The sequence below is a fragment of the Triturus cristatus genome, chromosome 11 (genome assembly GCF_964204655.1).
Source record: "Triturus cristatus chromosome 11, aTriCri1.1, whole genome shotgun sequence".
Taxonomy (NCBI): domain Eukaryota; kingdom Metazoa; phylum Chordata; class Amphibia; order Caudata; family Salamandridae; genus Triturus; species Triturus cristatus.
The window spans coordinates 129,055,615-129,077,219 of NC_140594.1; the positions used below are offsets into that span (position 1 = coordinate 129,055,615).

Here is a 21,605-nt window from a genome sequence, read left to right on the forward strand (position 1 = left end):
GCCAGCCAATGTTACCCTATGAGGAAAATGAAGTTAGCGGTTTAAGGGTAAGTACTCGACTGGTAGTGTTGAAATTCCGGGCATGGACTCAGGGGTCCCCCAGTGTCAGGTAGGTACAGTTGGTTCACCCTCAGCGGTTTCAGGACGGCCGGGTGCAGAGAGAGTTGGGCCCAATGTTATCCTATGAGGGATAGGGGGGCCTTGGTTGGTGGCTGCTGTCTGGCAAGCCACGCGGCTGTGGGAGCTGGGCTCCTGGTCACTTACTCAGGGCAAGTGGGGAAGTAGGTTAGAGTAGAGAGGGCACTGCCAGGGCCACTCGGGCGGCTGGGTGCAGGGTGCTTTTGAGCCTTAGGGCGCTCAATGGAAATCAATGGGAATGTTCCGGTTTGGAAAGAGGCTGCAGGCTCGGGGACGAGGATGTTTCAGGTGCCACCACCACTTCGAGAGGTAAGTTGGGTAGTTGTAGGTTAGGTGGGTACCCCGGGATTGGGCACAGGGGGCCGCAGGGCGCCGGGTGCAGGGGTGCCTTTTGACGTCGGGAATCTTACCCTCTGGTTGATCGCGGCTGGGGTGGCACTTGGTTCTGAGGCTGCAGGCTTCTTCCGGGATGTCGAGGGGGGTCCTTGGGTGCCGGACTCTGGGTCACAGTCGCCGTGGGGTCGTCCTCTGGGTCTTTGTCCACTCCGGCACTGGCCAGGCTTGGCTGGTGCAGAGTGTGTTGGGTCCGCGGTCCCGGGCTGGTGCCAGGGATAGCAAGTAGGTTTCTTGAGTAGAGCCTCTACTCGTGGGAGTCCCAGGGGCTTAGAGCTAAAAGGTAGCCAGGTCCTCCGGGGTTGGTGAGGTTGCTGGCCACGTGGGATGCCGCGCTGGTGCAGGTTCGAGAGTCGACAGGCCGGTAGGGCTGGGGCCAAAGCAGTTGGTGTCTTCTTCTCTTTTTAGCAGCTGCAGGGCAGGTCTTTGTTCTTCTTGCTCTTCTTATCGTTTTTCTATCTGGAATCTGAGAAAGGAAGGTTCAGGGGGCCCCTAAATACTAGATTTAGGGGCGTTACAGGTAGGTGAAGGCCAGGGACCAATGGGTCCTTGTCCTGGGGTGGGTACACCCCCTATCCTGCCTCTCTCCTGTGGGAGGGGGGCAGTAGCCTAATCCTGATAGGGTAGGGCCTCCCATCTTCAAGATGGCGAGAGCCCGGAGATGTGCTTCACCTCGCCTCCCCCACCTGAGGGGTGGGGTGGGCAGGCTGGCACATCCCCTGTCCTTGTATGGGGTTTCCGGCCAAGCTTCCCGCCAGAGTGGGGGGTTGCAGTGGCCTGGGGAAACTCCAACTGGCGGCATGCCTTTGAAGCTTCCCTTTGCTCATCCTGGGGGAGGAGATTTCTCACCTCACCCAGGATGTGCATTGTTGCAGGCCCGGGAGAGCAGGGGCTCTCCCACCCAGGGGTCCAGCAACGTGTCTGCTGTGTGGCAGCCTGGGCAGCCTCAGAGCAGACGTGGATTGCAAGTTAGCTGTAAGGGGGCATCTTCTAAGATGCCCTCTGGGGTGCTTAGTACATTAAATCCTACACTGGCATCAGTGTGGGTTCAATGTGCTGAGAAGTTTGATACCAAACTTCCCAGGCTTCAGTGTTGCCAATATGGTGCTGTGGAGCTCGTGTTTGACAAGCTCTCAGCACCATGTATTCTTAAATGACAGCACTGCACTTACAGTGCCCAGGAATGGACCCGGGTACTGTAGGGGCACAGGGCTCCTGCTCCTGTGCCCACACCATAGGCGTAATGCACCCAGCTAGAGGGGTGGCTGACATATGCCTTGGCAGTGTAGGTGATGGGCATGGTACACAGTGATGTGTGCCATGTCGACTCTTTGTTTTGTCCTGCACCCAGACACTCAGCCTGCAAGGGCAGTGTGTGTGTGTAAGGGTACAGGGCCTCTGAGGGTGGCACAATGAGTGCTGCAGCCCTTAGAGGCCTTCCCTGGTCACAAGGCCCTGGGTACCTAGGGTACCATTTACTAGGGGCTGACATGTGGCTAGGGTTTGCCAATTTGGAGTTTGTTTGGTTTAGGGAAGGAACATAGGCCCTGGGCACCTGATTGGCAGGAACCCAGGGTACACTCAATCGAAGTACATTCAGCAATTTAGCAAAAAGTGGGGGCATACCATGCAAGAAAGATGGCACTTTCTCACACAACCCCCCCCCCAAACGAAAGGTGATGAGACTAACCTTGTCCTATGGAGTCTTCATTGTCTAAGTGGAAGAACCTGGAAAGTCCATCTGCATTGGCATGGGCAGTCCCTGGTCTGTGTTCCACTTCAAAGTCCATTCCCTGTAGGGAGATGGACCACCTCAGTAGTTTTGGATTTTCCCCTTTCATCTGCATTAGCCATCTGAGAGGTCTGTGGTCAGTTTGAACTAGGAAGTGAGTGCCAAACAAGTATGGCCTCAGCTTCTTCAGGGACCAAACCACAGCAAAGGCCTCCCTCTCAATGGCACTCCAACGCTGCTCTCTAGGGAGTAGTCTTCTGCTTATAAAAGCAACAGGTTGGTCCTGGCCTTCATCATTGGTCTGGGATAGGACCGCTCTTATCCCTAGCTCAGAGGCATCAGTCTGCACTATGAACTGCTTGGCATAATCTGGAGCTTTTAGAATTGGTGCTGAGCACATTGCTTCTTTTAGGGTGTCAAAAGCCTTTTGACAACTAACTGTCCAGTTAACTTTCTTGGGCATTTTCTTGGAGGTGAGTTCTGTGAGGGGGGTCACAATGGACCCATACCCCTTCACAAACCTCCTGTAGTACCCAGTCAAGCCAAGGAATGCCCTGACTTGGGTCTGGGTTGTTGGAGCTATCCAGTCCATGATGGCCTGGATTTTGGGTTGTAAGGGCTGTACCTGGCCTCCACCTACAAGGTGGCCCAAGTACACCACAGTGCCCTGCCCTATCTGGCATTTGGATGCCTTGATAGTGAGACCTGCACTCTGCAGAGCCTCTAAAACCTTCCCAAGGTGGATCAGGTGATCCTGCCAGGTGGAGCTAAAGACAGCAATATCATCAAGATAAGCTGCACTAAAGGACTCCAACCCAGCCAGGACATGGTTCACCAACCTCTGGAAGGTGGCAGGGGCATTCTTTAACCCAAAGGGCATCACAGTAAACTGATAATGCCCATCAGGGGTGGAGAATGCTGTCTTTTCTTTTGCTCCTGGGGCCATGCCAATCTGCCAGTACCCTGCAGTTAAGTCAAAGGTACTGAGAAATTTGGCAGCCCCCAATTTGTCTATCAGTTCATCTGCTCTTGGGATAGGGTGAGCATCTGTCTTGGTGACAGAGTTGAGCCCTCTATAGTCCACACAGAACCTCATCTCTCTCTTTTCACCCTGTTGATGAGGTTTGGGGACCAGAACTACTGGGCTAGCCCAGGGGCTCTCTGAAGGCTCAATGACCCCTAACTCCAGCATCTTGCTGACCTCAGCGTTGATGCTTTCCTTGACTTGATCGGACTGTCGATAGATTTTGTTCTTGACAGGTGCACTGTCACCAGTGTCCACATCATGGGTACACCAGCTTGTCAGACCAGGGGTCAGGGAAAAGAGGCTAGCATATTGTTGCAAGACTTGCTTGCAGTCAGTCTGCTGTTGGGCAGAGAGGGTGTCTGAGAAAATCACACCATCTACTGACCCATCTTTTGGGCTGTAGGATAGGAGGTCAGGGAGTGGCTCACTCTCTGCTTCCTGTTCTTCATCAGTCACCATCAGCATGGTGATGTCAGCCCTATCATTGTAGAGTTTAAGGCGGTTCACATGGATGACCCTTTTGGGTGTCCTGCTAGTGCCCAGGTCAACTAGATAGGTGACCTCACTCTTTCTCTCTAGGATAGGGTAAGGGCCACTCCATTTGTCTTGGAGAGCCCTTGGTGCCACTGGCTCCAAAACCCACACCTGTTGCCCTGGTTGAAATTCAACCAGTGCAGATTTTTGGTCATACCAGTGCTTCTGGAGCTCCTGGCTGGCCTCAAGGTTCTTGGATGCCTTTTCCATATACTCAGCCATTCTGGACCTTAGGCCAAGCACATAGTCCACTATGTCTTGTTTGGGTTCCTGAAGAGGCCTCTCCCAGCCCTCTTTTACAAGACATAGTGGTCCCCTTACAGGATGACCAAACAGAAGTTCAAAGGGTGAGAAACCTACTCCCTTCTGTGGCACTTCCCTGTAAGCGAAAAGCAAGCATGGTAACAGGACATCCCACCTCCTTTTGAGTTTCTCAGGGAGTCCCATGATCATACCTTTCAATGTCTTGTTGAACCTCTCAACAAGGCCATTGGTTTGTGGGTGGTAGGGTGTAGTAAACTTGTACTGCACTCCACACTCTTTCCACATGCCAAGGCATATGTCAGCCACCCCTCTAGCTGGGTGCATTACGCCTATGGTGTGGGCACAGGAGCAGGAGCCCAGTGCCCCTACAGTACCCGGGTCCATTCCTGGGCACTGTAAGTGCAGTGCTGTCATTTAAGAATACATGGTGCTGAGAGCTTGTCAAACACGAGCTCCACAGCACCATATTGGCAACACTGAAGCCTGGGAAGTTTGGTATCAAACTTCTCAGCACATTGAACCCACACTGATGCCAGTGTAGGATTCAATGTGCTGAGAAGTTTGATACCAAACTTCCCAGGCTTCAGTGTTGCCAATATGGTGCTGTGGAGCTCGTGTTTGACAAGCTCTCAGCACCATGTATTCTTAAATGACAGCACTGCACTTACAGTGCCCAGGAATGGACCCGGGTACTGTAGGGGCACAGGGCTCCTGCTCCTGTGCCCACACCATAGGCGTAATGCACCCAGCTAGAGGGGTGGCTGACATATGCCTTGGCAGTGTAGGTGATGGGCATGGTACACAGTGATGTGTGCCATGTCGACTCTTTGTTTTGTCCTGCACCCAGACACTCAGCCTGCAAGGGCAGTGTGTGTGTGTAAGGGTACAGGGCCTCTGAGGGTGGCACAATGAGTGCTGCAGCCCTTAGAGGCCTTCCCTGGTCACAAGGCCCTGGGTACCTAGGGTACCATTTACTAGGGGCTGACATGTGGCTAGGGTTTGCCAATTTGGAGTTTGTGTGGTTTAGGGAAGGAACATAGGCCCTGGGCACCTGATTGGCAGGAACCCAGGGTACACTCAATCGAAGTACATTCAGCAATTTAGCAAAAAGTGGGGGCATACCATGCAAGAAAGATGGCACTTTCTCACACCTACAATTTTTTTTATTAATTTATTTTATGGCGCCAACTCATCCCAGTGTAGGGAGTCAAAGCAATTTACATCACACACAGACACAGTAAATGATACAAGTGTGTAAAGCAACAAAATGTTACATAAGACATTAAGGGTTATAAGGTGTAGGAATCACATTGTTCACATTTGTAGACCTCATATGTCAAGAGTGACTGGTCAGAAGAAACACACGTTCAGGATATAAAATGTAATGCAGTGATACGGGATGTCAATACTAACAAGACTTTATTACTTCCCAAATAACCCTTCTCTGCAATTTGAGAATAAAAACAGAATGACAAGAAAATAATAAGAATCTACAATCATTACTTATAGTTGAATCTATGACGTTATTCCATAGCCTTTATCCCCGCAGGGAATCACAACGCGGTAGTTACAACGACCGCGTTGTGATTCCGCATACCATTACTCCGCAAGTCGGAACAACGACTTGCGGAGGGGGGGGGGGCGCTGGATGTTGGAATAGTGTAATTTACTATTCCAACTCCAGTCTGTGCGGACACTAGGGAAGGTGTTGGATTTTAAATCCAACACCTGCCTCCGCCCCCCCCCCTCCGCAAGTAACCACCGCGTTGTGATTCCCTGCGTTGAAAAAGTTTTGGGGTAAACGTTGTTTACCCTTACGGTTCTCATGCTCTTTCTACTGCTTGATGCCGGTAAATAGATCACTGTACTATATGAGGATTGCAACTTATGAAATGAAATGAAAGGAACAACAGTCTCTCATTGCAATAGCCTGCTTGCCTACCTACATAAAATAACAAAATCTGTGCTGTGTATGTTAGAAGATGTGATTTGCAGCAGGCACATTAACCCTGTATGCTAATTTATGTGTGAATACTGTGACTGGATAAAACCCAGAACTCTCCAGAACTGCATTTACTTCCAGAGTTATCTTACCACCATGATAATGCCCTCAAAATTGCTGAGCACTTAAAGAATTCTGCAGCAGGTGCCTTAACTCCGTAAAATACTTTCAAAGAAGCCTCTTTGTGACCAATTAAGTAAGCTACAAAAGGTTTAATATCACATTTGTCCTTGTTGCAAATTTTTCTTTGTAGCAGATTTTTTTTTAACATAAATGTTTACGCTGACTGTCAGACTCTGTTTTTCAAGCATTACTCCATGTGATTCCACCCCCTTTCATCTGCCATACCTTGACTTCCAATTTACAGGTTCCGGGAGTAAATATTTTCTAATTCCAGGACTGCAAACAGGACATCACTGACTAGGCCCCAGTGCAACCAGGCTTGGACCGGTCCAGACTGTTGATCTCCCCACATTTCTGCGTCCCTAAGATCATGTGCCCTTCACTGGCTCTGAGGAAGTGACACACTTGAGCCTATTAGGCAAATTCTAGAAACTCTCTCTTACTCTACTCGTGGAGTCACAGGCTCCTTAAAACACACATATATATCTACACACCAAGCTTGCCAACAACCCCGCCTCCACCCCTCCCTTCAACTCCGTTTGACTTCATGCATCCACGTTAAACGAGGAAGGAGTAGCAATATAGAAGCAAAGGGCCTGATTTTGATGTCGGTCAGACCACCACTGACAGGCCATCGGTCCGACCGCCGCATTACAATGCAGGTGGTCGGACCGCAGCAGTTGAGGGGGAAAGACCTCCGCCTGCGACGGGATCATCTGATCCTGACTGGGCAACGGTTGGAATCGCAATCCCAAATTGAGACGGTGCCGATGCAGGCACCACCGTCAAGATAAGATTCCCATTTCCAACAGCCTTCTCATGTCGGAAAGACTGGCATGGAAAAGCTGATGGAAATGGACTTTGGGGGCCCCAAATAGGGCCCCGTCTGTCCTGGGCCATTGTAAAGTGAACCAGGGGGCACATGTAGTGCCCCCACACACCTCCTTGCACCACATGGTGCATGGTACACAGTGCATAGAAGTGCAGGAAGTTCCCCTTTGCACAGCGGCTTTTGCTGGACTGCAGCACAAGCTGCCATGGAAAGGAGCGCTTTCCGACTGCCAGCAAGGCGGTCCTGTCCAAATGTGGCGATTGGACGACCATACGCTTGTCGGGTGGTCTCCTGACTGCCGCAATAGTGGACGGCAGTCTTACTGACCGCCATAGTACTAACGCCCAAAGTTTAGGGGGAGAGGCAAACAGTTGGAACAAAATGTTACTATACAGCTTTGGATTTGGGGTTAAAAAGAATTGTGGTTAAAGAGAGGCAGTAAGTTGGAGAGGTGGTAAGTGGGGCACAGTTGGGTAGGATGAATGACCATCTATCCTTGGGTAGGGAAATATCACAGCAGCCACGACATAAAACACAATGAAGCCTCTAGATAAGAATGAAAAGGGAGTGAACAACTAAAGGCAAACTCTTAGTGTTATGTTCCCGGGTTAGGCTCATGTAGTGAAGCTGCTCATTTCTTACATTGTCCTCTTTTTCATAATAAAATGTCTGCCGAGAACTTTTGCACATATTTGCATACACAACAATGTTGGATTTGTTTCTCTGAAACTAATTTGCTTACACATCTAGCTTCACACAACATTATCACGATGCCTCAAACATCATGTATAAGGCCTCTTTACGCACTATGTACAAATGTTTTTCTATCTTCATCCATGGGGTGACAGAGCTATCTACATGTCCATAACATCGCTAATCTACAACGTACATCGCAAGGCTGCTTTCTGTTATAAATAATGAGCATCCCGATAGATTAACAGAGGAGGCACTTCAGCTGACACCGAGGGTCCCTGCAGGCTGAGACTTCACCATGCAGTAGTCTGACATCTCATGAGGGGTGTCCAGTTTGATACTAAGACGGGGTCCTTTATTCTCTCCCGCCAGGTAATGGGGTTGGATCTTCCCTTGGGGAGATTCCTGGCTCTGCACCTAGTCACACACAAGAGGTATACTTACAGTAGGGTTTGCATAGTAGGAGTACACCTGATAACTGACTTGTTTAACTGACTTGTTTAAATGCCTGCATATATACACTGTTTTAGCACCATGGTAGAACTGTAGCTGCTATGTACGACCCGTTTTTGAATGTGCAAACGGGTTTGCGAACCTGTTTGCGCATGCAAAAACATATTGGGCCATGTACATAGTCTATTTAGCAAGTCGCAATTTTTTTGCGAGTCGCTAAATAGGTTTTGCGACTCGCTATTTGGAAGGGGCGTTCCCTTCCAAATAGCGAGTCTCAAAACAATGTACTAATGTTTTGCGACTGCAATTGCGGTCGCAAAACACTCGCAATTAGCACCTACTTCAAGTAGGTGGTAGTGCATTTGCAAATGGGATGGGGTCCCCAGGGGACCCCTTCCCCTTTTCAAATGCATGCAAAATAATTTTTTAAGGGCAGGCAGTGGTCCCAGGGATCACTGCCTGCCCTTAAAAAATGAAACAAAAACGTTTCATTTTTTTAAATTTGTTTTTTTAAATGCAACCCGTTTTCCTTTAAGGAAAACAGGCTGTATTAAAAAATAAGAATAAATAAAAGCTGCTTTATTAAAAAGCAGTCCCAGACATGGTGGTCTGCTGAGCCCAGCAGGCCACCATCCCTGGGAGGGATGGCCTTCACAATGGGCTCGCAAATTGCGAGAGGTTCATTAATATTAATGAGCCTTGCAATTTGAGATCCCATTGGGAATCGCAAAACAGTGTAAACACACTGTTGTACGTTTCATTTAGCGCTTCGCGTTTTGAGACTCGCTGTGTGTCGCAAATTGCGAGGAGCTAAATGAAGGGGTCGTACATCTGGCCCTTAGTGCTTGTAATCACTTTCATCTGCTTCTGCCTTCTGATTAACGCAGCACATGTATTCTATATAAGAATAACGTTGGTTCAATAACTATATTGAAAACATCCCACTGTATATTCTGTATATTTCTCTGAGCACGAGTGACTGAGCGAAAAGTTCTGATCTGTTTCCACGATCCCTGAGGGGTCAAGGTTGTCCTGTTCAGTGCTTATCGGAAACCATTCGCTCCCTGGTACGGTTAGGGGGGCTTGTGGTGGTACTGTGAGCTAGCTGGTCTATAGGCCAACATATCCTGCAGGGTGCTCTAAATCAGTACAGGCACCTCACCCAACGTTTATGTTGTCCCAACAAATGTGCATGTCCTACAGATTAGTTAGAACTACACGACATAAGAAGTATAAACCATACACAGGAAATTCCAACCGATAAGCACATAACTAATAATTTGGGGTCTTAAATAACCACAACAAAGTTTCACGATTTTGCAGGAGATAAAAAGGGGAGACATGTATGCTTGGTTCCTATAAGAAATCCATTTTCTGGTAGAAGACCATAAGAGACTTCAATTGTGCTGATTCCTTATCTAGCTCCTGGCCTTAGCTAGCAGGTGGATATTGTTGAATGGGCAGTAACAACAGTTCTAGTTATCTCTTGCTTCAATCTCTACCAGATGTGGGGGAGGAAGAATTTCCATGCGCACCACTGCCAAAGATGGCAGAGAAAGCCATGGGCCCACTTGGTTAGCAGGGGATTTCAATGATGTTATGAACACGGAAATGGATAGAATCAAACAGATCCTACAGACATTCAGACGGGAAAGAGACTAATGCAGTACTTGGGCTTGGTGGATAGCTGGAGACATAAGCACCCCTTTTTGCAAGGCTACTCAAACTACTCACATTACTCCTATGTTAGTTGGCTACAGGAAGAAGAACAGGACCAATTGCATTCTCTAATCCCCGATGGCATCCCACACATCTCTGGGATGAACAGTGACATCCGGGGTAGGACCGTGGTTTGGAAATCTAATGACTGCTTACTCAAAGACCTGATAATAATGCTGAGAATTGAGGGAATAAGTTCAACACCATAATGGGAGTACCAGTGTCTGCAGCAATGAGGAGAGAATGTGGCCTAATTGCTATGGCAGTCGAACTCGTAGCTGGGGAAACTGGGTTCGAGTCTTGGCAGGGACGCTCCACATTCTGTGATTCTGGGCAAATCACTTAAACTCCACGTGCCGAACAAAAAAATGAATGTGTCCGCCTGTAACGTAACTGGCTCTCATGTAAAATGACTGAGTGCTGAATTTCGTTTGTCCTGGCTTGAGGAAACTGGGCACTTTACCACTGCTGCCCAGTGCTAAAGTGTAAGTGCTCTGTGTCTACAACCTGATGGTAATTGGTTCCTCCATGGTTGGCATATTTGATTTACTAGTAAGTCCCTAGTACAGTGCACCGTGTGTGCCCAAGGCCTGTAACTCGAATGCTACTAGTGGACCTGCAGCACTAATTGCGCCACCCACATAAGTAGCCTTGCAAACCTGTCTCAGGCCTGCCACTGTAGCTCCTGTGTGGGCACCCACTTGCCAGGCCCAAACCTTCGCTTTTATTACATGTAAGGCACCCCGAAGGTAGGCCCTTGGTAGCCCCATCGGCAAGGTACCGTGTATTTAAGAGGTGGGGCATGTACTTATGAGTTTCACGTGTCCTAGTAGTGATTAAACGCTAAATTTGGTTTTCACTACAGCAAGGTCGATCTCTCTCATAGGTTTGCATTGGAGTTGCCTGGTAACATCGTACCAGTGTATTTTCCAATCGGGAGTAGATAGAAAATTGGAGTTTGGTGTCTCTAGATTCACAATTTTCAAAACGCATCTTTTAGTGTAGGTGGTTTTTGGATTGCAGGTCTGAAAATGCCACTTTTAACAAGCATTTGCAATGCAATAGGTCTCGCATTTATAAGAGTTTGAGCTATTGGCATTGTAAAATTACAATGCCTTTTATTTATGTTTTGGTTTTAAAACAAATAAAAGGCATTGTCATTTACAATGTCAGTAGCATAAACTCGCATAAAAGCAGTGTGCGGCGTGCAGCAGTGTGCGGCGTGCAGCAGTGTGCAGCAGTGTGCGGCGTGCAGCAGTGTTTCGTGTAGCAGTGTGAGGCATGCAGCACTGTGTGGCGTGCAGCGGCGTGCAGCAGTGTGCTGTGTGCAGCAGTGTCGTGCAGTATGCAGCAGTGAGTAATGCAGCAGTGTTCAGCAGTGTGTGGCGTGCAGCAGTGTGTGCCGTGCAGCAGTGTGTGCCGTGCAGCAATGTGTGGCGTGCAGCAGTGTGCGGCGTGCAGCAGTGTGCGGCGTGCAGCAGTGTGGGGCGTGCAGCAGTGTGTAATGCAGCAGTGTGCGCAGCAGTGTGTGGCGTGCGGTAGTGTGCGGCGTACGGTAGTGTGCGGCATGCAGCAGTGTGCGGCGTGCAGCAGTGTCGTGCAGCATGCAGCAGTGAGTAATGCAGCAGTGTGCAGCAGTGTGTGGCGTGCAGCAGTGTGTGGCGTGCAGCAGTGTGCGGCGTGCAGCAGTGTGCGGAGTGTAGCATTGTGTGGCGTGCAGCAGTGTGTGGCGTGCAGCAGTGTATGGCGTGCAGCAGCATGCAGCAGTGTGTGGCGTGCAGCGGCATGCAGCAGTGTTTCGTGTAGCAGTGTGAGGCATGCAGCACTGTGGCGTGCAGCGGCGTGCAGCGGTGTGTGGCGTGCAACAGTGTGCGGTGTGCAGCAGTGTGCGGCATGCAGCAGTGTGCTGCGTGCAGCAGTGTCGTGCAGCATGCAGCAGTGAGTAATGCAGCAGTGTGCAGCAGTGTGTGGCGTGCAGCAGTGTGTGGCGTGCAGCAGTGTGCGGCGTGCAGCAGTGTGCGGCGTGCAGCAGTGTGCGGAGTGTAGCATTGTGTGGCGTGCAGCAGTGTGTGGCGTGCAGCAGTGTATGGCGTGCAGCAGCATGCAGCAGTGTGTGGCGTGCAGCGGCATGCAGCAGTGTGCGGCGTGCAGCAGTGTGAGGCGTGCAGCAGTGGATAAAGTGGATGGTGAGTCAGGGCACTCAGATCGGATTTGCTTGTAGGGTCCCAATTATAAACGTAAATCTGAAAATGATGTGGGCAAAATTATAGAAAGAGAAGACACAACGTACACACGAAAAAACTTAAAGAACAGTTTGTTTTCGCCATAACCATGCAATTAAAAGGTTTAGGCAGGTATAAGTGGCATCAGAATCTCTTCTACCATAGTTGAGGGGATTGCTTTCGATGCAAATACGCCATAGAAAGTCATAGCCGCTTGTTTTGTGACTCAGCAAGTTAGACTTTGAAGAGTTTTTTTATGCTGCGATTCTAGCTCCCCTGCACCCCACGGGCTTCGGTCGACCTTAGTACAATGCAGTCTGTTACATGAACGGCGTCAGTATAAGTTCAAAAGTTCTGGCTAAGTTCATAGACGGTTGATTTTGTCGAGAGGTGCACTCGAGAAGCAGGAGAAGGGACAGGGCTTCACTTCGGGTCTGCCCGGCCGGTAAAGTGGATGGTGAGTCAGGGCACTCAGATCGGATTTGCTTGTAGGGTCCCAATTATAAACGTAAATCCGAAAATGATGTGGGCAAAATTATAGAAAGAGAAGACACAACGTACACACGAAAAAACTTAAAGAACAGTTTGTTTTCACCATAACCATGCAATTAAAAGGTTTAGGCAGGTATAAGTGGCATCAGAATCTCTTCACAAAAAGCACTTTTATTCGACAAATGCATGTTTAACCCCTCCAGCTACCTATCTGTAAGATAGAGATATGCATCAAAATAGAAATACACCAGAGCCATAATTAAATCTTTAGCGCGGCCGCGAAAGTGAAAGTGATCGTGATTACGATCGCTACGGAGGAAAGACACATGGTGCTGCGCGCGTGCACGTTCACGTGCACTGTAGCTTTAGGCCACCGCAGCACTTTGAAAAGCCTGTATACAAAATGTCTCGGCCAGATCAGCGCAAGCGCTGGATCAGACGTGACCTAAAAAGGACTTCATTTTCGTACTTAACCATTCTGTGCATCTGCCTGTCCCTGGAATACACATCTGGGTTGGATGACAGTTGGGCTTTGTGAATTCACTCTAGACAGTCACACACAAAGAAGTTGAGGTATGCCCCGCATATCCTGATGGCCCATTGCCAGGCTGATGAGCCTGCCTGAGCAAGAGTGGTGGGAGGAGCTTACACTTGCACCTAAATAGGGCTGTGCCTTTCCCCGCACAAAGAAGTCTCTCCTCCCTGTAGTGTGTCTGGAGCCAGGCCCAGGAAAGGCAGAGTCTGGTGCCCTACAAAGACCATTCTTTGAAGTCTCCCTACTTCAAAGGTTAGAAGGGGTATAAGTACTGGAGCTCTGACACCATATACTTAGAACACTTCTGGACTGAGGACATTCTGAAAGGAAGCTGTAGGGCTGCCAGGAGGGCCTGCCACTTTGCCAATTGCTTTGCTGTGGTAGCCTACTGCCTGCTGCTTCTCTTCCTGGGAGTGAGTTGACTGGACTAGTGCTCTCTACATCCTGCTTTCTAAAGATTCTCCAAGGGCTTGAGCTGAGCTTGCCTCCTGTTGGAAGTCTCATGGATAATAAAGACTTCATACATAGCACTTGGGCTCATTTGCAGAGAGCCCTACTTGCCAAGTGTTGCAAACTCCAGTTCCTGAGCCCTTGGAAGTGAGTTTCCCTGCTACAAGAAGAAACAGACGCCGAGCGACTTGGGAACCGGAGCCTTTCTGCAACTTTGATGCCGTGCTGCACAGATTCTGTGGTCCCCGCTCTACACAACTACCACGACTTACAGTGCAGGCTCCAACTATGCCCCAGCGCCTCCGAAGCGCAACCAGCTTGGGAGTCCCGAACACCGCACCACCGCGGTCTGTGATGCACCACTCTGACTCGCATGCCGCAACTGTGGCCCAGTGGTTCGACTTCGATGGCGCAAAACGGAGACCTTGCGGCTTGATCAACAACTTCGATACCGTACAGCAGTAAGGTACGGAGGTATCGGACCTGTAACAGATGCCTCACCTCCCCTGCGCCTTGCATCATCCCCGGATGTTAGCGGCTCATGACCATGCACTGCCTCCAGGAACCTACTCCTCACTTGCTACAGTGATGCCTCACCTCCTTTGCACAACGCACTGTCCCCGAGTGTCGAGGTGCCAGTGACCTTGTCCACGAGTAAGGAATAGACGCATCGCCTACTTTCACTGCGCCTCATCTCCCCTTCTCCTCTCATCATCGTTGATTTTTGACACATCCAAGATACTGTACTGTGGTCTGTGGGACTCCTGTATCCCGCCGGCTCCCTCGCAGTGAGACTGAACTTGTGGATTTATCCCAGTCAAGCGTGACCCGATAGCCCCAGTCGGAGCTATGGTTTTCTAAGAACTCGACCTTTATTTAATATGTAAAACTCCATAACTTGATTTGTGTGTGTTGGATTTTTGTCGTTTTGGTCTTCTTATTATCAGATAAATATTGCCTGTTTTTCTAAACTGGTGTGGAGTACTTTTGTGGTGTGGCTGTATGTGTGTACAAAAATACTTTACATATTGCCTTTGGGGATAAACCCAACTGCTTTTGCCAAGCTACCAAGGCAATGAGCATGGGTTATTTTTAGTGTGCTGATTACTTACTCTGACTAAAGCGAGTGTCCCTACGTGGACAGGGTGCAAACCACTGCCAATTAGAGACCCAGTTTCTAACAAGTATGTCTTCTCGTCTCAACTTTTGCATGAATCTGGCCAATTTAATGTACATGTTGGCATAAAGAATGGGTTTACTATGTTTCCACGAAACAACCAAGTTTCCAATACATATTGTGAATTCATGAGCCACATCTAACTAAAACCTTTCACTGGGAAATCAATTGAGGCTTTACATCGGTTAAGCATATGGGAGTGATTACAATTTGCTGTTGTGTAGTTAGGCTGGTTTCATTGGTATTCATTTTAGACCCAGAGTGTGTGGTTCCCTCATACCAGAGTCCAGCAAAATGTATTTCACCATTCCGTAACTGTGAACGACTGTAACATTCAACTTAGTAATGTTTTTAACGTTATTATTGTATTTCCGGATGATGCATCCATTCATGGTGTTGTCACTGCAAAGTTAGAAGCATAAGTTGATCTGTACCAAAGAACAGCAAATGAGAGAATTGTGATAGCCATATGATTGCGCCCAGGCAACATAAGCAATAAGTCTCTTTCCCTCCCTCAGGCACTTCAAGAGGCATATCGTGTGCTGAAACCTGGAGGGCAATTTCTGTGCTTGGAGTTCAGCAGTGTGACTAACCCTCTTGCATCCAGGTTTGTAGTGCTTGATTTGTGTTTTTACCTAAAATTTTCAAATGGATGTTGTATGTGTTTCTTGTAAATGCTGGTAGAAGTTTGTAAACCATTACAGTAATAGGAAGAAGAATGTTGGAATAAATATTTGCATGTCTTTTCAGTGTTGGGGCGTTCTGTGAAAAGATCGACCTGAATTTTTGATGGAATTGTGTGATGTTGTGTTACTCGTGTTGTTAACTATGGGATCATGCCTGATGTCACAGAGAATGTTAGCTGGGTTCTGGAAAGCTGAGGGAGTGAGTACTGAAGGCAGAGTAGTGGACGAGGGAAGAGTCCAGAGCTTTACACACTGACATTGCCAGCTGTTAAGAAGAATAAAGCTTTGACACTCTTTCTAGGTTGGTGGTGGTTTTCTTGAAGGTGTTATTTGCATGCACTACAGGCACTCACAATTAAATATCTGGAAGAGAAGTTACTGACGGTGTCTGTGTTCTGTAAAGGAATTCGAGCTCTAGGGTTGGGTTCAGGCTAATTAGAGGAAAGAAAGGTGTTGACAACAATAAACTTGTATGGGAAAGATGGGAGGGCTAAAGATTTGTTAAAAGTCTGAAGTACGAACATGGTAGTACTCCTCCTGGTGTGCTCGACCTGTGGCAAGGTGATGTAGGGACGGGTCTTAGTTTATTTATTAGCAGTTTTATACATAGTGAAAAAGACCTAATGAGTGACCGAGTACTTTACTATGAATCTTTTAGAAAAAACAGTAGAGGCTATCCAATCTGCCATATATACTACAGAAGGTGGCATGCAGTGATTAACAGGCAGCAGCATCAAATATTTTCTGCAGCAAAAATCAGAAGCTGGGCTGTTGGTTTGCAGGCCAAGCTCAAGCTTTGTGTATATTGGTTGGTACAGAGCAGGGTAGACTAGGTCAAAGTGGAGGGGAAATTGAAGCAGAAAATCTAAAGATCAGAGCGTCTCCCATACGTTCACAACAGTGGCCTTTTGTTCTTGAAGAGTGGAGAATTTGGGGGTCATCAGAACAGGAGTAGAAAGTTAAACAAGTGGGTTCTGATAAAGTTGGCAAGGCTGAAGGTACAGGTTGAAGAACGAAATCTGCAGAATGAGGTGGTCAGTTTGGATATGTACGAGAGGAGGAAAATGATTAGGGCCCTGCCTGGGAGTATTTCTCATGGGATAGCATAAGCAGGGGTGAGGCTGGGGAGGTTCATTCAGGACCTGGTCTTCCAGACTCTGGGTCCTAGGATGGGGTTAGGGTAGCAGAGCGTGGGAGGCGTAAGAGAGGATGATGTTATAAGGAGTTTGCTGACCTATGCCTTGAGGATGAGAAGGGATAAAGGGAGGGAGGTGGTTGAGAGGGGCGAGTTTGTGGATGAATCCAACAAATGTTCCCCCTGCACAATGTGAAGCAGAATTGCTGTCATCCAAGTAATAATCCCTCACAGTCCTTAGTCCTGCTACCCCTCTCCCTTCTTCCAAGCTGAGCCCTTTCACTCTAAGCTAATTGATGACATTGCTAGTAAATATCTTTCTCCTGCCCCAAACTTTTCGGTGCGCCAGCCTTCTTTTCTCAAACCCTGTAGATTTAGAGGATACTGCACAATCTTCATTTTGTTTGCTAATGTCTTACTCCCTATGTTATGTATCTTTTGTACTTCTCTGCGTAGTTGGAATGAGAGATGGAAGTTAGTCTAATAATGGGGAGGATCAGCTTTGCGTCGGCTACTCAAGGTTCTCCCAATAATCTGTTTTTCCTATGTCATTGCTGTTCCCAGGCTTTATGATTTGTACAGTTTTCAAGTGATACCGGTTATTGGTGAGGTGATCGCTGGGGACTGGAAGTCGTACCAGTACCTCGTGGAAAGCATCCGACGCTTCCCGGCCCAGGTATATTGTCTTGCTTTGATTGGGGAACTTGTGCCAAGGCGAATGCTGTCGCCCCAGATTGTTTATTGCATCTTCTGCATGTAGTCCTACAACAATCTAGGATTCTGTGATTTAGACTGCAAGTACAGAAACAAATTTCGTCATTTGTGAGACAAGCGGTCTATCCCCTGGCGTGTTTTTCTTTCAATAGGGTTTTAGCAAACTTGCACGTGTCCATGCATCATTAGTGCCTTTTCTCTACTAGGAAATAACATGCTAATTACAATAATACCGTTTCACAATTTGTTTTTTAATAGGATCATGCTTCATTTGTAAATAAATAAGTGCCAGGGCCCTTGCCAGGAGGCCATTGCACCTGTTTTTTGGAGGTGAAATGTTTGTCCTCCTGATGTCAGAACCGAGAATGTGAATTCTGCATATCTGGCCATTTTATGCCACTAAAATAGCTGTAAGCATTTGTTTCGTTTTTTCACCCATTGATTATGATTTTTGCAGCGCATTGTAATAACAATGATGCGTCTTGCTTCCATTTTTATGCATATATTTGCATATTATACATGAGAATTACGAATATCCACATATTATTAATTTTTGCAATATTGTACAATATTTATATTGGAACCACTGTCAGTAATGTTGTTGAGCTTACAGTTCACTGTATTTCCTTAGATCGCTTACTTAATCAGAAAAGGCTTTGCATTAACCCCCTTCCCCGCTCATGACAGAACCACTCCGTCATGAGCCATGGTTGCGCTGTGCTCATGACGGAGTGGTTCCGTCATGCTGCGGCCGTTGGCGGCCGCTCCGCCCACGCGGTGCTAATTCCCCGCCTGTGCGGGCGATTAGCGCAGTGGGCGGAGACGTGACGGAACCACTCCGTCATGAGCACAGCTCAACCGTGACTCGTGACGGAGTGGTTCCGTCACGAGCACAGCGGACCCGCAACTGCCCCCAAACCCCCCCAGCGCCGCGGCGGAATTCCTGCCGCGGCGAAGGGGTTAATGAACTATATATTGTTTACCATTTTGAACATCTTTTACATATGGATGCCTAGCTTGCCTTTTCTGCAGGCACTTTTTTCCCCATAACCTTCCTGTGGCATTGTAAGCTGACAGTTAAAGGGCTGTTGCTACAAAGGGTTGGGCCTACTTGTGCTATGAACAAATTACCAAAAAATGTGTCCTTGACCCCAAAATATTATGTCATAGACCTCGTACAATAGTAATTCTACACCTCTGTTTGATGGATGCTGTGAAGAAGTCTGTGCCCGCATAGAAAATGCATCCCGTCCTCCAACATCTGCCACTGTGACCGTGCATTTTAAACCATTTGGAGGCACTTTCAAGTTGATATGAATATCTCTGATGCTATTCAGTAAGGAAGACTAAGATGTTATCAGGAAAGTTGCATTGGCACCTAGAAATGCCCACAAAAATGGGATGCTGGAAAAGATCTTTAGAAGTGACTAGATTTAAGCACAACTGTGATTATTTCATGATTATCGTAATAATTTACTCTCAAGTAAGCTGCTCCAAGGGTTATATTATTTGATGATGGCCATGTACAGGACACAAAGAATGGTTTAATGGAGTATATTTTGTCTGTTCGGAAAAATAATCATTACCTAAAAGAAGAATTGCAAAATATGTACAAAAAGGGAGCGTGCACTTTGTCAATAAGAGTTCAGAAGAGCACGTTTATTCCTGCAAAATGGATGTTATTTCGGAACTGATATTCTTGGATTATGTACATAGAAATGTAAGGAAACAAAGAGATGAATGAATAAAATGTTGATCAATGATTAAAGATAGGACTACGAAATGAGGCGCAGTAGAAGTGAACCACGAAGGAAAAGGATCTCTTAAGAGCCACTTGTCAGTCAAATTGCAAGAGTAGGATAGTTATGTAAAATGCTAGCAATGTATGGTCAACCCTGTTTATGTTTTGATGGGAATATTAAGTGATTTAGGATTTCAGACTATAGAAAGTACATATACTTTTGAATGGTGCCATCTGGGAAATCCCATTGTTTGAAGTGCTGTGGGGACTAGTGGTTCGAATGAGGCACTGTATAAAGAGTTAATAAACTTTTGGGTATTAATCACCAATTGTGTTCTGGCTTTCAGTTTTCCTAAAGCCAATACTGAGTATGCGTGCTCTGGCTATGACCAAGGAAGAGTTTTCCATCCTTCTGACTCTCATGGCTTTTACAGTCTAGAGGACCAAATGCGTTGGTTGGAGCAATGAGTTGAGGTTTTTCGGCAGCATCCGCTACAGCAGTTTTAAGTGAGAACAAGAGATTTTGTAGATGCTGCCATTGTCATAGGATTTACTAACACAAATTTAAAGTCTGTCCTATTGTAACCTGTGTGCCAGGAAGCCCGGGAATAGCACCAGTTTTTGAGACACATATCTAAAATGGGAATTGTCATAGAATAATAGCCTCTTGGATGAGGTCAGCCCCTGCTCCCATCTCCTGCTGTGACGTGAGTGGCTCAGGGATATCTGCCTCAAACCTTAAAACGTAAGTCTTATTCCTCTAAAAACACGGGCAGGAGCCACTGGGTGCGGCCCTATGAATCGAAAACGCAATGAGGTCTTAGCCTCCAAGAAGGGAGAAAAAGCACACTGGAGGGTAAAGTTCACAAACTCTAAAAGGGCTAAGGCACAAATTCTGTCTGAGATGACAGCTCAGTAACCAAATTTTAAACCTTTCCTGTCTTTAAGGTACAAGTGGCCTAGTATTTATCTCTTCAGTTCATCTCTAACTTTTTTTGTTTCAGGAGGAGTTTAAGGAAATGGTTGAAGATGCTGGATTCCATAAAGTCACTTACAGCAGTCTTACATCCGGAGTGGTTGCCATTCACTCTGGCTTCAAACTTTAATTGGAACATTGTGGCACAATTCTCCCCGTCTCTTTCCCAAGAATATGTGTGAAAATCAGGAAGCTCTTAAAAGTGCAGAGGTGCTCTTGCAGTGCATTCGGCCTTCTGAAGACACACTGCCCAAGTTAAGTTCTGTGACTGTGGTAAAGATTTCAGTTCTATATCTTCAAAAACTAGATTATTGAACGTTCAGCATCCGTGGAATTATGGATGCAGACCCAAGAGAAAAAACACAAGTTGCCTTTCTAGTTCTTTAGACTTTTCCATAGTCGCCTTACTGTTCAAGTTTCACGTTATGAGCTGGAACCTAAGGGGACAAGAATCTTGGAAATAAAAGTGTCATCTAATTTAATGTCTGCAGTACATATGTACAAAGGTTGGGCATAGCCATTGGAAGAGACATTGAAGAGACATTGAAACTGAAAGGTCTATGCTGATGCCGGCCAACCCCGGGGTGCTTAAATAAAAGGATACTGTGTCCATTATTGCACTTCTAGGGTGCAGCTATTTTGCTATATGCTTAGAAGCAGAGTCCATAGCGTAGGGTGCCTCATTGCTATCATCTCCATGATCATGTGGCGCTTTTTCCTGGAAAGGATCTTTTTGTTTGTATTTAATGGACTTGTATGTTAAACGCTGCTCATGTGCTTTGGGACAGTAGCTTTGCACTGGTGTCTGGGAGAAGATGTTTGATCATGCTGTTTAGAGAGTTTGCCTTTGTTTTAGGAGTACCGCTTTGTGGAATGGTTACACAGTTGAGCAACTTGATGTCAAATAAATTAGTTACTCGCATTGTATAGTTCCTGCAGCAGAAATTCATAACACTTGGGAGTATGAAATCACTCAGATCTCTAGAGCACTACATATTAAGGTGAGTACCAAGCGGAGGTGCACTGCTACTCCGCTCTGGTCCACTCATGCACTACTTCATACTAACTACTGTGTGTGGGTTGATGACTAGAAACATACCAGGTGTATTCTGCCAAAAAAGGTACAGTATTGCCAAAGAGATCATTTTTGTACAGTGAGAGATGCTCATGGTGGGCACAAACTGATAAAGTACCATCCGAGATACATGCTCTGAAGTTGTAAATAAATGTAAAACTTGTCAAGGGACTTTCAAACCAGTTAATTTTGTGTGAACAGAGTTGACGACCTTCACAAAATAAATGCACAATTCTGTATTTATGTTTATGTGACCTACTTGTGACCAAAAACAAAAAAGACACTTGTTCCCCAGCAAGTGAAGAAAGAGATAATGCGGGTAAGCAGTGACACGTCTGAACAAGCAAACCCAAGTACGTTTTTTTTGGAATCTATGTATAAAGCTCCGAGGATGAGGCACAAAACACAGTAAAGTTTCTAAAAGCATGTAAAACCAGCCGGCAATCAAAGAAACCTATGGTGTTTAGCATTTCCCATCACTGATCCTGCTAT

The 21,605-nt window shown here is 47.0% G+C and overlaps 1 protein-coding gene across 1 annotated transcript in view; it reads left to right on the top strand.

The window, feature by feature from the left end:
• COQ5 (coenzyme Q5, methyltransferase) overlaps positions 1–21,352 on the top strand; it is a 45,188-nt gene extending 23,836 nt beyond the window's left edge. Inside the window, exons 5-7 of the mRNA XM_085636402.1 lie at positions 15,305–15,393; positions 17,172–17,283; positions 20,067–21,352. Of these exons, the coding sequence (XP_085492528.1) occupies positions 15,305–15,393; positions 17,172–17,283; positions 20,067–20,168 (303 nt within the window). The 3' untranslated portion in view covers positions 20,169–21,352. The remainder of the gene's footprint in view (positions 1–15,304; positions 15,394–17,171; positions 17,284–20,066) is intronic.
• The last annotated feature ends 253 nt before the right edge of the window (positions 21,353–21,605 follow it).